Raw genomic sequence first — 16096 nt, 5'->3', positions numbered from 1 at the left:
GTCTGCTCCCTTCAACTTAAAAAAGAGAGGCTAGGGCTAGAGGAAATTTTTCCTTATACTGCAGCAAGGTAGTTATTTTCTTGCAATAATCTTGTCTCTTGTGATTTGTCCTAATCATAGCTGAGCTGTGACATTCTTCTGGAGACACAGGAAATATAGGGTACTGTGGTCACTGAAGCTGTGCAGGACATAATCGGTGAACGTACTCTTTAGACACCTTTTGAACCATGATTATTTTTTGCTCTTGTCCAAATATCTGCCCTGATGACACATCCTGGAGGAATAATATTCTCTCTTTCATGTACACTGTTCTCCTTCACATAACTCAGAAAACCTATTTAGTATACAAAATATTTTGCCTTGAATCTTCCCACTCCAGGTTTTCCTGTGGTACTATCTTGTGCCTGTCACACACTTTTGCCTTTTGATATTAATCATCTCAGATAACTGGTTTGTTAACATTTTGTTTACTTTGCCTGTTGCTCATCTTCAGTAATATTCTCAAAAGGAAAAAACTGGTTATGGATTTGCTTTTGAACCTTATGCACATCAAAGCTGAACTGGACCTTCATCAGAAACAGTTGCCAGCCAGCAGTATGTAATCACTCATACAGATACTCTTTGCCTGTAGCTATGCTACTAACTGGGAAACTGAATTTCTACCTCTTGTAGCTTGGTGTTACAGTCTTCACAGTCTTCAATCTCATGAACTGACTGAAGCTTCTCAAGAAAAGAGTCTTCAGTATTAAAACTATTTTCATATATTTCCTGTCAGATTGCAGTCAGCCAAAGTCATGAGATGCACATATTTTTCAACTGCTGACCATGATATGATCAGCTACCCTCTATATCAGAAAAGTGCCAAATAATTTATCAGTCTTTCTAAGTTATTGCCAGGAAAACTACAATCAGTCATGATACCTGCTTTACGTCTGCAGTGTTATAATTGGTATTTGATTCCAGTGAGAGAAAGTAGAGGGCTAGTTATCTGAAATGATCATCTTCCTGTTTGCAAGTCTGAACAGACACAAGAGCTCTAGCTTTCTCGGTGAGCTTGTAAACACCAGAGGGACTCATTTAATTCTTTAATTCAGAGTTATTTGGTAAAAGCAGGGAGAAAGGGTCTTTATTAATAATTTCATAACGCTGAATGTCATGTGCAGTTTGTTTCTAGGAAGCAGATTGTTCATACTGGGGATAGAGAAAGAAAGAATTGTTCCCATAAACAAGGTAATGATGCACTTTGGAGAATGTGGAGAGTAGAGTCTAGATTGACCTTAATTTACATTCTAAGAGAAAAAATGTTTCAAAATTGCTTAATTTCTAGTTTCAGTTATTTACAATTTTAAGTGTAGTCAAATACTGAAATTATATAAAAAAAAAGTAAAAACAAGGGTAATTTATTATTGTACCCCAATGTACAACAATAGTTCAGGTCAGGTGTCCTGGCTGTACTTCCTCCCATCTTCTTGTGTCCCTCCTCAATGGCAAAGTATGGGACTGAAAAGACCTTGCTCAAGTTAAGCACTACTTAGCCACAGCTAAAAAGTCAGTGAGTTATCATTTAGTCAGACTCAAGCCAAAACACAGCACTGCACCAGCTACTAGGAAGAAAATTAACTCTATCCCAGCTGAATCCAGGACACCCAATTTAACCAGCTGATTCAGACACAGCAGGAAGAAATGGGTTGTATAAAAGGTGCTGGTTTTAAGTCACCATTTAAACCCACTGTCATTTTTCACTGTGGCACTGCATCTCTTGATATCCAGTGAATTCACATCAGTATCACCTCAATGTATTATGCTATGCCATATATGCATCTTTTGCTGGATTTTAAGAAACTGATGCTGAAGCATTGGTTTCAAATCATGGAGCAAAAGATTAAACCTACAATATATGTTCCACACCAGGTGTTTGGCAAGTGAAGATAAGAATTAATAGTCTTTCCAGGTACATGGCCACACTGAGGTTTAGAGGGGCTCCTGTCTCTAATTTTTGCCCTGGATCATATATAGATTCTAGTTTACAATATCCTTTGGTCTCTGACCTCCATTCATAATGCTGCTTCTAACAAGCCTCTCTGAAATCAAATACTTGATATTTTTTTTAATGAGATGTTGACACTACCCTTTTAAAGGAGCCTTAAAACCATCCTTTCAACATTTTTCAACTTCTCTGTGTGCCAGTGCACCTCATCTAGCCATTTCTTTAGATCTGCTGAAAAGATTTGTCCCAAGACTAAAATGCTGATTTCTTTTTTCAGCAAGAAATTTATCTTGCATTTCTTGCAGTATTTCAAAGTAGGTGATAAGTTCTGTATACTCTTGGTCTGCACAGTGTCTGCAAACTACTCCATACATGCAAAAAAACCCAGAAATCTGTGGAAACTGCATACAATTATTAGTATTCACAAATATCCAGGTGCTAACTGTACCTCCTACAGTAAGATAAAATAATCTCAGTGCAGTAAAACAGTCCTCTCCTGAAGAAGATTAACAAAAAACCTATGGTGGGTTTTACCAGGAGGAGAAAAATATAAAATGCTCAATTATTCACTTATATTATTTTATCTAGTACATGTTTTGGATTTTCATCATGCAACCTGATGACATTTCTAAATTACTGTGGTCAGAGCCATGGAGATTTAGATAGTATTACATGAAGGAAATAAATTAAACATAAGAATATGAAAATTAGGTCTATACACTGAAGTTTTCATATTTATAAAATAATGAATGGTTTTGTTGGGTTTTTTTAATGTCTCCTGTTGCACAGCAGATTGAAGTGGCATTCATCATGGACATTTTATCCCAGTTTCTGCTTTCCAGGCTGGAAGAAATAGAATGAAAGTGATACAGTGCTTTGATATTCTGTCTCAGGAGATATCAAAATAGATCAGAGATCTCTTCTGTCCTAGCATGACATCCTTAGGTTTTCTTAAAGTTAAAATTAACTTCAAGTCCCAGGGTAACTGTGGTAGCAAAGATGCAGTGAGATGTTTTGGCATTACTTGCAGAATGAGGCAGCCTTTTGTTCACTCTTTCAACACCCATGTAACTAACTCTTTATCTCCCTTCCCACATCTTGTCAGGGTACAGATAATCTTGGCCTAGGGGGCTGTGTAATCTTACCTCCAAACCAGTGTTTGATCCTTGTTTGGGGTCCCCCAGAGTTTTGCCAGGCTGACATGCACAGCTTTCAATTTTACTTGCAGAATTTCATGTTTCTTCCACATTTCTCTGCATGTAATGGGGTTACAGAGTCTGCATCCTTGCATGTCACAGCCACATCCCATTGTAATGTGTGGTTATTTTATCCTCATAAAATGCAAAAGAATCATACTATTGAAGAAATGTGATATTCATTTTGGGGTAAGAGTATTGTTCTCTCTTTTTTCAGGGGTATTACTGTTGTCAGCTTCTTGGGAGCCATGGACAGCGAAGCCTCTGAAATCAGGACACATAATTACATATATTATTTGTTGCACTAAGTCCTTCATAGCTTCAGCTGCTGGAAAAAGAAAGACTGTAAATATTAGTGGATACTAAAATCATTCATCAAAAGTATATCATTCAGTGTCTTTCCAGTGAGGAAAATACTATATTTGAATTAAATAGTTTTGATTTTCATAGACTTTTTTCTCTATCTTTTTAAAAGGAATTTCCTGAATTTGAGAGCACACTGACCAAAAAAAGAAAGTAAGTTGAGACCAGTCTGAGGTCTACACAGTGTCACTATGTTTGTCTGTACCTTTCATGCTTGATTTATTAATGTTTACCAGTGTTGCTTTAATCCTTACAGTTACACGTATTAATGTTGCAGTTGGAAAGCAAGTAACATGCTTGTAATGCATTACTAAAGCTTTTTTGCCATGATCTTTTTCATATACATAAAGCTTTCTTCCAAAATAACAGAACATGGACAACTAAAATTGAACGCAGTTAATCTGAGCTTGGTTTAACCATATGTCTGCTTTTCTGAAAGATTGAAGTGGTAACCTATTTTATAACACATTTGTACCACTGACCTGATAATCTCCTGAATAGTTTATTTTTGTTTGCATTTTTAATCCAAGTAAAAAATTAGTTTGTGAAATTATTCAGACAAAGCAGGTCAGACTGTGTTTTATCATATATATTTGTGACAGCATCATGCTTTGCATCCAGTTATTAAGACACAATGCTATGGTTTGGGCTAACAACTAATTTATGTTAGTAAGCAGAGGAATTTCTTCTGAAAATTCTTTGTTGGCTTCAAGTTAAAGGCTACTGCATTACCGAAGTGGTCCCCTTCAGATGAAATCTGAAATCCCGTCTAATGGAATGATAAAGAAAGATCCTATATGTCTGCTGTAATAGACATGAAAATCCCTGGAATTAGGGGGTTTTACCTCATTTTTAGTGGGGCTACACTAGATTCAGAAAATCGATGTTTTCTATACCTATTGATGAGAAATTTCAAAATAAATTAAGATTTCAAAGAAAATCAAGGGTTCCTTTGTCTTAAGTAACAGCTTTAATCTATTTCTGGTCATCTGACAAAAACACTAGTAACTTATTAACTGCAAATAGAGAGATGTATGCACTCAGAGCTGTGAGATTTCAGCTATCTGTGACCAGCCAGGGTCTTGTGAAAATGATCCCAAAATTGCATTAATTAAAGTATGGATATTATTCCATTATTCATGGTTTCCCCATCATTCTTTAACATATTTAAGGAAGCCAAACTACCGTGTAGGCCTTACCCAGGTATTCCCATCCCAAGCTCTACCAAATATGATGTAATCACCTAGATCAGAACTCTGCCCCAGGAGTAGAAATAGTAGTCTATAGCTATAGTGTCAAATCTTGCAATGCAAATAAAACTATTCTGTTCTAAAACTAATCTTATTCTAAATTAGTTATCAGAATTTACAAGGTTTGTCTAGATCATTTGACTAATCATTATAAAAAAAAAAGAGTAAGCTGAATGAAAAGAACTTCATTCAACATGAAAAGTTTTTGCAATGAAGACTATTTCATTGTGAATGTCCAGACATCCAGACATCCAGTGTCATCCTGGCATGACACCCCTGCTGATAATATGGAGATTTTTGCATTGGCTTTTCTGTGGATATGGAGAAAGTGAAAGAGGAATTATTATTCTGTTTTTTTTCTTAAAATGGGCAATATGGAATCACCAATGAAATGAACAGAAGTATGCCTTGTTCAGGCAGTAAGAATGAAATTGTGGAACTCTGGAAACAAAAAACATAAAATAAAGAATTGAAGTGGTTTCAAAAGGAGCTAATGCTTACAGACCAGTTCCTTAAAAAAACAACAGTCCAGTTGCACCCTCTTGCTCAGGAAAACCTCCAGCACCCACATGCCTGAAACTGGGAGATGGATCTCAGTTTCTGTGCTCTTTCCCTTCTGCTGGTCATTGTCACAGATTAGAGTTTCTGGTCTCATGTAACAAAACCTCCTGACTTCATTCACCAGCTCATAAATTACTCTCCATTTGGTTTTTTTTTACTAAAGTGAAACAAAATGATTCGGAGAAAACAGTTCACAGGGTAGAACTTTGTTAATTCAAGGATTTTTTTCTTCTGTTAAATTAGTATATTCTGTAAGTCATTGTCTGTAAACCACTGACCACAGATGTAAGCATGAGTTAGGACTATTCCTTGCTGTAATGTGCAACAGGCTCAAGGTTTATTTGGGCAATACAACATCACTCAAGGTTGTGGGGATAGTATGTTCATATGTATCTCCTTGGTTCAATACATTATTATGTTGCCAAACTTCAGACACTAATTTCTAAAAGTTGTAGGACACTTCAGATCACACCTAAAGAAAAGTGCCTCTTATTTTCTTCCTCATGGGCTCCCTGATTCTTCATTCACAAAAGAAATTGAATAACATAGTTTTACAGAATGAATATGCAGAAGCTGTCAGAGTGTTGTGTGATATGTAGGAATAGATGATTGAGTGAATGAGAAAAGCCAAGTAACTCCAATTAAAGCTGGTGGGAATTGCACAGCTAAAACCCAGTAGCCTGCTTTGAATATTTAGTTTTAAAATACCCATATTTGATTATATGGTTTCATTTTTCATTCTGACATTGAGCTAATTATAATTTTTTTTAATTCTTTTAGATCCATCCAGAAGTCCATGTCTGAAAATGAAGCATTTGGTTAGTAACTGCTTAAATAATTTGCTGTATACCTGTGCTAATCTCACAGAGACAATGTCAGTTAGGGGTCTGATTTGCTTTACAGTTGTTGGAGCAAATTTAAAGGAAAGGAAAAAATACAATTAAACTGTCAATATATTCTCCTTCTCTCCCTGCTTTTCACAGACACATTTGTAGGCAGATATTGAAAACAAATATTTAAACATAAAAGCCAATTTGAGATTTAAAGAACATATTATGGGACAGCATGAGAAATACTCCAGTATTTCTTTAAATCAGTTTAAAAAAATGAAATGTCTCTCATCTAATCAAATCCAGATTCATGCCTCAAACTACTTTGCTTCAGCTTTCACAAAAAAAGGTCACCAAAGAAGAAAGTTTTTTCAACACATCCTGACACTGCATATTGTTATTCATGCTTGTGATTCTGTTTTGTAAAACTTCTATAGGAAATAATCATCAGTTTCTTAAAACTTGATGAGTGTCTGTTTTTTGAGGAAGAGTTTCCAGTTAACATTCTATTATTTATTCTTTGGAGTTTGGGTTTAGTTGTTGTATCTAGTCTTTACTGAGTAAAAAGATTATTATATCTGCCTGTAACAATGCAGTTATATTTCATAACAACATGTCCCATGTAGATGAAATTTCCCCTGTGTTAAGGCTTCATTCTGTAGCCCTGCACTGGGAAGACTTTCATGTATAACTTTACAGAATCTACAAGTACTTTCAAAAAGATAATTTTCTAACATAGTCAGAGTTAAATTTAACATTAAAAAAAAAAAAGAAACCAACAAACAGAAAACAAACCTGGAAAACACAAAATCTGAATGGTTATCAATATGCTGTGAAGCACGACCACTTTGAAGTTGACTGAGGGAACAGGACAATGGCCATTTTGTTCTCAAAGACAACCTAGTTTCTGCCATTCAAGCTGAGACAGTACTAGCCTTGGAGCATGTGTTTACATCTTTGATGTAATTTCTTGCTAACACACTAACTTGTAATTGTAAAATTCAATAACATTCATACAACTCCTGGAAGCAAAATAAAGGCACAGATGTTCTGTGGGCTCCTAGGTCTTAGAACAAGGATTAAGATAACAATTATTCTGATCATGTTTCAACAGTGTTAAATGAGGTATTAGACAGCAGAAAAAGATGATAAATCTTGAAGTCTGCCAGCAGTAAATATCATCTATCCATTGAATTTCCTATATTGTGAAATCGTCAATTCATTTCTGTGTTTGAGCAGATGCTACAGTGTTCTGCAAGCTTGTCTGATTTGCATTCTGATGCTATTTTTATAGACTTTCCTGTTATTTCACAGGTTTGCTATGAATTCAGGTGACTGCTCTCTGTGCTTTTACTTTAGACAGGAAAAATCTGAATGGCACACTTTGGCAGGGTTCCAGGAAGCCGGAGAATGATTCGTACATCAGAAGGCACTGTCAGCTTGAAGGTAATTGCTAAGCATATTTCAGCTGATTTTGCATTTTTCACGAAGCATTTAAAAGGGCACCTAGGAAAATTTCTCATTTTTCACCAATAATCTATAAATAATTTGCAAGGGCCTTTTGATATTTATCTTGTCCTCAAGGGAAAAAAAATTGCAGTTAAAATAAAGCTTACCTTAAAACTGGGAAACTAAGAACATACTTGGTGAGCAACTCACTGTAGTCCATGGGCCAAAGAACAAAGAAGACTTCTACTACAATAAATTGCCATAGTCATGTTATATTGGGATTACCAACTCTAATATGAGCCTACAGTAGGAGTCCATTTTCCCCGTATACCTTATACTGATCTTGTGACAATTGCAAAAGAGAGTTGGCAAAATTTTGTAGGCAACTGTTTTGTCCAATTCTCTTTCTATACTGATTTTGACCAACTTTATTGAAGCAACCTTATAGTTAATATTTGGGAAGTTACTTGTAACATTGTTAAGAGTTGACCAGTATAACTTCACTAAAATAACTATGAGAACAAGTGAGCAGTTACCTTGGCTATTTAAACACAAACTGGATTTTAAAAATCAAAATGCCTTGATGATCTGCTTAATGTTGCTTCCAGGAATGGAATTTATATTTACTTTTTAAAGTCAAGGTAGATCTTTTATAGTTGCCTAATCAGACCAAACCAGACAAGGCTGAGCAGAAACAAAAACAAAGATACATGATGTTAAAGTGGATGCGTGTTTCGTCTCTGCTTAATGCCAACAATGGGGGAAGATGGCCATACCCTTAACTTTTAGTATCTCCTGTACAGATGGTCTAGATGTCATTCACTGTTGGGAGATTCCACTGTTACCTTGATATGCCAAACAAAGCAGAGGACAGGGCAGCAGTTTCCCCTCTGGATTTCATTCACTTCACCATCTGAAGATAAACTATGAAATGCTGGAAAAATAGATCTGAAATTGCAATACTGTATTGCCCATGTACAGGCAAATTTGGTCTCTTGGAACCACAACCAGAAAGAAGAGATGACAGGAACATTTACAGGAATTTCATCATCTTGTGATGAGCTGATGAGGGGGAAAGGGACCTTCAGTAAGTCTTATTGTCTTTCAAGGGGAAAGGTTGTAATGATAGGTGAAAGAAATGTTAGGCATTTCTCTCTGGACAAGCCTTACTTTTAACCAAAAAGATTTTGGAATGATTCCTCAAAATACTTCAGTGATTGTCAGTTTGGAGGTGGAAAGAGGCTGAATGAGAAAGCAGAACTTTCTGACCTTCCTCCAGTCTCTTTTCTACTCAAGATGTTTTTACCCTTTAAAACATTCGAAGCATGCAAAAGAAGCAGTGCACATTTTGAAAGCTGACAAGTTTTGTAATTGAAGGGCAGGGGCCCAGAGGGATACAGGAAGCAAAACTGGCAGCTAAATAAAAGTCTCCCTTCCCCTACTGCAGTAAAATTATTATAAGTCGGCTTTACACAGTAGTGAAAACCATTGCAAGGAGATTTACAGTGTATCACTATCGATCAATTTGGCACTATTGACCAAACCTTTCTCTTAACAGATATAATCTTCAAGGTTTGTAAGTGTGTTGCATAATACGAATTTCTGCTAGAGGTAATAAGCCATGCATGGTGGCCAGCATAGATTTCTCTGCTTTATTCAGAGCTGTATTCACTGACCTGACCCAAATCTCACTGAATTAAATTAAAAGACATCCACTGACACTGGAAGACTTTGGATTAGGCCCTTAATGCTGCTGTATTACCACTTAAAAAAAAATAAAAATTGAGATATTTCACAGGTGAAATAGTGGGAGTAGTCTTTGCTCACAAGCCCAAATCCAAATCATCAATACCAGATTTGCCTAAAAGCATCACTACTGAAAAAGTTGACTATGCAATTCACAGTTATTGGTCTTCCATAAGAGTGTTACAGAGCCAAAGAGAAAAGAGCTGACACCTCTCAGAGTCAGCAGACTTAAGTCTCCACTGTGCCTAATTCATTCCACAGTAAAGTGACTGGTGTCTGTTGCCAGATCAGGAAGAAAAGAACACTGCAACTTTCAGATATATTTTGCATGTGTGTTTGTGTGTTTGTTTACCCAAATACCCTATTCCACATTTCAGCAGATTGGACAGCTGATTTAAGCAAGATTTAAGAGTACTGTGGGTGTGTATTATTATGGCTAGCAAAAGAACTCATGGCTGGGGGGGCCACTAAGATTTGCTTTAATAACTTGCTGTTGTTCATTTGGTTTTGAATAAAATTACATTAAAAACAGTGTCACTGTATGTAGTTTTTCAGACTAAGGACATTATATGTTGCCCCACGGTTCTTTGCTATTCATCTACAAACAGCTACCAAATAATACTATTTTGGGCTAGACATTAAGAGAACGTGTGGGAAAGGGCTGAACAGTTCAAGACTTCATTTTTAGAGTAAGCTTTCAGAGCACAGGGCTACAGTGTGCAAAGATGCCTGCAGGAGATGAAAACAAATTAGCCTGAGGAACAGGAACAACCCGGTTATGTTAATCTGGTGTTGCATAAGCACTGCTTGAAGTGAGTTATGCTGCTTCCAGAGGTTCAGCTAGCTCTATATTTAAGTAAAATGGATTCTCAGACACCTGGCCCTCAGTGACTTCAAGGAGAGTTGTAGGTGCTTGAGACAGCTTAAAATCTGGTCAGTCACATTAGTTTTGGGAATATAACATAATTTGTTTGCAAAGCTTTTGGTTTTATAGTAACCATTAAGTCAGTAGAAGAAAAACACTGTCCTATTAACACAGAAACTATTGCAGAAGCCTTTAGAGGCAAATTCATGCAATAAAATTTTCAGTGACTCATTTTTCCTCTTCCCGTTGACGCACATGGTGAATAAAGGAAACTGTTTGATGGGGTTTTCTAAGCATCTGAGATATGGTTTCAGGGTGGAACTAGCACGTAAAAGACTATTGCTTTTTTTGCCCAAAGCCCAGATTGTAATTTGTGAGTTTGCAAAACTGTGAGGAAGATTATTTGTTACAATTTTTGTTTACAGAGGATTTTCTTTTAGTAAAAAATTACAAACCTAAAAATGTCTCTTGACTCAGAATTTGCTTAAAAATAACATAAAAATATATGTGCTAACTTGCCTGTACAGTGGCCCTTTAATCATTTCACTCACGTGAGTTAGGGTTTTTCTGTATAGCTTTATAAACATTGTAGTGTCATTTAATCCCAACATAAGCATAGGCATTTTAAGAACTAAGATTTTGCTTATTTCTTTGAATATAAATTTTCATTATCACATTCAAACCCTTTTTTCACATAATAACAGAAAAATCTCAGTCACTTGTAATTATTCACTGAATTAGTCTTTCTTATTCTGTTGATCATAGAGAAAACAATGCAATCAGCCTCACTTGCCTGTTTTTGTAAATCTATATGTTAAATAAGCTGTCTTTTTGCAAACAGGAGAACTACTCATCTTGTAAGGTATTCCTCAGCAGCAATAAAGTTGCCAAGTTAGGATTCATGTCAAAAAAAAACAACAAAAAACCCCAAACTAGTAAACATTTCCATTGCTTTCTAGTAACTTTGAAAAAATGGATAGTATTTTGTGCTGTGTTTAGCAACCATTATTTTCCTGCGAAATAATGAAGTGCTTCTGATATCTGTGTTGATGGAATTTCATCAACAGGGTCTCTCCACAGTATTATAATGGTGGATGTTTTGCATTAACATTAGGAATAAGAGTAGATCTTTCAAAGTAGATGTACTGAAAGTACAGTTTTCAAAGAGTTATTTGACCTATTATTGCTCATTTTTGTAATGCAGGTAAACACTCTTCCCATGTAAACCATTAATTTCTTAGAAGAAATGGGAGGACATTCATCCTTTAAAAGCAATTTCTACTATAACCTAAGCTAAAGAGTTCTCAATCACAAAGTTCATTTTGTCCTTAACTTTTTCTATACGAATATTCTAGAATTTCTGTTGTAAATTAGTAGGGCAAGAGGAAGCACCTGGTGGGTTTCTGGGTTAGTAAACTCTTAGAGGACTAAGTACAGATTAACAAGAAAGCATGAATGAATTTTCTTTATGTGAGTCAGTTTGCCAGTTTGTTCTGTAGCCTTACTTCAAAGCAGTTTGAAATAAAATGCATGCTTAAACAATACAAGATTAATTTCAGAGAGTGAAAATGTCATCTGAAAGCATCAAATTAAATTATTTTCCCCAGAAAAACTTAAACCAGGATATTTTAAAGCATGTTTTCTTTTTCTCTTATTTTTTTGTCGTCATTCACAGAAGATAATATTATTGGTGATGGGATACATCTTCAAGGAAAGAAGATAGAAGAAACAACATGCCAGGTGAAAGAACTACTCTTTTTTTTCAGAATCTAAAATTTTATTCAGATAAAATGCATATTTCTTGCTTTCATTAAGTCTAAACTTCATAGTCAGTATACCTGTGCATTTTAGAAGCAGTTTAAAACAAGACCCTGTTGACTACGTGTGTTGTTCACCATTTTCATTATGCAGACAATATAGGGTTTAGTACTTAGAAGATGCTTTCTTTCCCTGATCAAATACTTTTCTATTAAAATGACGTGCCGGAATTCTGTGTAGCAAGATCTATACTAAGTGTTAAGATCAGTTTTACATGATCCATATAGGCATATGTATCCTAATGCATTCTGAATTTCTGTAAGCATATACTGCCTCTTCTCTTCACACTACTACTTTAGTTATCCCACTAACATGAGCAATTAAGGAATTATGATCTTTGGGCTTGCATAGTAATAATAATAATAAGATAAAAGTAAGTAAGAACCCATCAGCTGGTGAGCAACAGAGAGGTGAACAGAAAGACTTCTAGCTCTGGAATTAGAATGACTGGTATTTGCTTTTTATTTCACTTCCAGACCAATGTTTGCCCTGATATGTTATTTAAATGGCCAGTTCATATCTGTTGCAAATCAGCTTAGCTCTGCTGGTTTCACGAGACATAACAGTTTACTCAGTTTAGGAATCTGACAAAAGAGTGTAACATACACTTATGTGTGTGTCTAAATGATTAATTAATACAGTAAATTATTTAAAAGCTGGAAATCTGGCCCAGTTTTCCATTATGGGGAAGGTATTACATTCAAGGTGAGCATTAAGCTTTTTAAAAGACTCCAAGCTGAGTTTCCTCTGCTGCTCCTGAACAATGGAGTCTTTTTGGATGCCTACATTAAAAGTAAGAAAAAAAATGTACATGCATCACCCTGAAGGCATCTGAGATAAGACAGAGAGCTGTGAAGACCCAGACATTAGACAGTGCTAAGCTCCAGTGTAGGTTAGAGACGCAATCTAGCTTAAAAAGAAAAGTCAAATGATCTGCGTATTGGGAACTGGTGACTTGAAAGCCAGTATGTTCCAGGTTTCTCCTGCATTCCCTCAGGGTTTTATCTATCTCTGCATTGTTAGTTTGTTCCCATGATTACCTCCTCTCCGCACTGCCAAAATGTAGGTGAGGAGGAAGGAAAGGAGAAAAGAACTCTTTCCTCTTCCTCTTATCATTCTACTTTTCTCTTTCTCTCACCTTGTAAGTATAAAGAAGTCAGATTATTCTTTGATTTCCCTCATCAGTCCTTCCCTCAGTGTGACAAATCTCTGGCTCTACCCCTATACTGACATGACAGCTTCTCGATTGATTCCCAGTTAAGATCTCAGAGGCCAGTTCCCAGACTTGATAGAGTATGGAGGGAAAAGGGGAAGAAGCAAGAATAGGAAATAAGGCTTATGGGGTTTTTAAGTATAAGTTTCCTTAAAATCCATGAAAGCATCTCCCCATGAACCTTCACCCCATTATAAAAGCACAAGTTCTATTTTTGACTTCTCTAGTTTTTTGAGTATGCTTCTGGGGACATGTGACTAAGGAGCTGTAAAGACTTGGATACCTCCAAGCTTTGGTACCAATTTAAGACCTATTCGACTTGCATTTTAAAAATTTCAGTGTCGATGGCATTATTTGGAATTTTAGTGATTATTACCTCTGGCTTTCACTATCATCAAGAAAACAGTGATATATTGCCCTTTTCACCTTTCCAAATAGTCTCATTATGTCTTTTTTCATCTGTTGTACTTCATTATCCACACAAATAAGGAAATACTGAGAGAAGAGCACTATGGGGAAGCTCTCACACTTCTGTAAACCAGCACAAATGAGTGCCTGTATGCTGGTGCACACACTATGGGGAACAAACAGGAGGAATTAGAGGTCTGCATGCAGTTGCAAAGCTGTGGTCTCAGGATCACAGAAATATGGTGGAATAGCTCACACAGTTGAAGTGGAAGCTGCCAGGGGTGTCACTTCTATCTTCAAGAGGGCCAGATAGAATATGCAGGGAACTACAAGCTAGTCAGTCTTGTCTCTATTCCTAGGAATGCGATGAAACAAATTCTGGAAACTATTCCCAAACATACAGAGGACAAGAAGGTGATAGGGGGCAGTCAGCATGAGTTTATGAAATGGAAATCATGCACCAGCCTGAGGGCCTTTTACAATTAAATGGCTAGCTCGGTGGAAGAGGGGAAAGAATGAATGTTGTTTATCTTTACCTTACTAAGGCTTTCAGCACTCTGCCCTGTAACTTCCTTATGGACAAACTAATGAAATGAGGACTAGAAAATTGGACGGTAAGATGCACTGAGATCAGGTTGAACTGTTAGACTCAAAGGAATGTGATTAGTGGCTCAAAGTCCCACTGGGAACCAGTTCCTAATGATCTACCACAAGGGTCAATCCTGGGTCCAGTACTGTTTATCATCTTCATTGTTCAGATGTGCACCTTCAGCAAATTCAGTTAATGCAAAACTGGAAGTGGCTGATGCACCAGAAAGTTGTGCTTGCCCAACAGAGAGCCTTTAACAGACTGAAGAATTGGGCAAACAGCAACCTCCTGGTGTTCAGTAGAGGGAAGTGCAAAGTCCTGAACCTGAGGAGGAATAACCCCTTTTGCCAATACAGGCTGGTGGCCAGTTGGCTGGAAAGCAGCTTTGAACAAAAGGTCCTGGGATCTTGGTGAAGACCAAGTTGACCATGAGCCAGTGATGTGCCCTTGGAGCAAAGAAGTCCAATAGTGTCTTAAACTGCATTAGTCAGAGAGTTGCCAGCAGGTTGAGGGAGGTGATACTTCCTGTCTGCTCAGCAGTGGTGAGCTAACCCACCACATATGGGTAATGGTTCTGCTTATTGTTTCTCAAGTACAAAACAAACAGGAAAAATACTGGAATAAATCCAGTGAAAGGCTGTGAATATCATTAAGCAACTGGAGCACCTGTCATACCTGGTGAGGCTGAAAGAGCTGGGACTGTTCAGCCTGGAGCAGAGAAGGCTCAGAAGAATCTTATACATATGTACGAACACCTGATGGGGGGAGTAAAGAAGACAGAGTCAGACTCTTCTTAGTGGTGCCCAGTGACAGGATGAGAGGCAATGGGCACGAACTGAAATACTGGGAATTTAATTCAACATAAAGAATGAACATTATAGTTTGTTGGGGTTTTTTTAATCCTCTTGCTAAAATAAGAGAGTGAATAAGCATCCCTGAGTGCTTTCGTAAGTAGATGCTCATTTATTTCCATTCATTCTGTAAGTGCTGGAAAACAGAAATGCAGGTTGAGGGACACAGTGTGAACAACACTGTAGTAATAGTACCTTAACATCAAAAATAGCTTTACTTTCTGCATTTATTTTTCATATCTTTGTTCTTGTTTGTTCATGTCTAGCAGGACTCCGTTAATGGCTCAAACCCTTAGTAGCATATTGGGAAGGACATAAAATATGAAGTAATGCAGTCTTTGGGCTAATACATTTTCAAAAATGTTTCATGCCTCATTTCTCACGTAAATTCTTAGGTTGCAATCAGCCTTCAAAGTGTCATTCATATTCATGAAGAAAAAAGGCTAGTGTTCATTACTTTCACTGATAAGTTATAAGTACTGTCATGCTTGCCCACTAGGGACTGCACCAGTGCCCCAGGGAAAGTGTATTCTCATGGTGTTCCTAGCACGAGCGCACTATGACCAAGAAATGGATTATGAGCAGATGATGAAAGTGTATATAGTCTTGTCTGTGCTTAGTTCTGGGGATCCTCCCATTTTTTTCTGCACTGTTAATCCCATTCAAATTCACACCCTTGGGGCTCAACATCCCAGACACAATGAGGCAGTCTGAATAAGACCCTTTTCAGAAATGCTGGGGGTTTGCTGCTGAGGAAAGCCTTCTGTGGCTTTCCTGATCACTGAGAAAGGAAACATCCCATGAGATAATACATGGCTCTGCCATTGTACCATATACTCTGTGATGTCGCCAAGATGTTACTGAGTCCCAGATAACTAAGGAAATTAAGACAGCTCAATATCAAACTGATTTCAATGGCTAACAGCTAGCGTACGTCAGCCATTGCTTTTATACGCACACAGCACTGGGT

At 36.9% G+C, this 16096-nt stretch overlaps 1 protein-coding gene across 1 annotated transcript in view; it reads left to right on the top strand.

Moving 5' to 3' along the window:
* Nucleotides 1–6128: 6128 nt before the first annotated feature.
* The window catches only part of SAMSN1 (SAM domain, SH3 domain and nuclear localization signals 1), a 69936-nt gene continuing 59968 nt past the window's right edge, over nucleotides 6129–16096 (top strand). The window contains exons 1-3 of the mRNA XM_061366675.1: nucleotides 6129–6175; nucleotides 7547–7633; nucleotides 11926–11987. Coding sequence (XP_061222659.1) covers nucleotides 6154–6175; nucleotides 7547–7633; nucleotides 11926–11987 — 171 coding nt within the window. The 5' untranslated portion in view covers nucleotides 6129–6153. The remainder of the gene's footprint in view (nucleotides 6176–7546; nucleotides 7634–11925; nucleotides 11988–16096) is intronic.

The sequence above is a fragment of the Neopsephotus bourkii genome, unplaced genomic scaffold, assembly GCF_033783945.1.
Source record: "Neopsephotus bourkii isolate Nb327-2 ecotype Australia unplaced genomic scaffold, CSIRO-AGI_Nbou_v1 NB_1350, whole genome shotgun sequence".
Classification (NCBI taxonomy): domain Eukaryota; kingdom Metazoa; phylum Chordata; class Aves; order Psittaciformes; family Psittacidae; genus Neopsephotus; species Neopsephotus bourkii.
The sequence above is the reverse complement of the archived record's forward strand: the minus strand, read 5'-3'. Positions and strand labels throughout refer to the sequence as shown.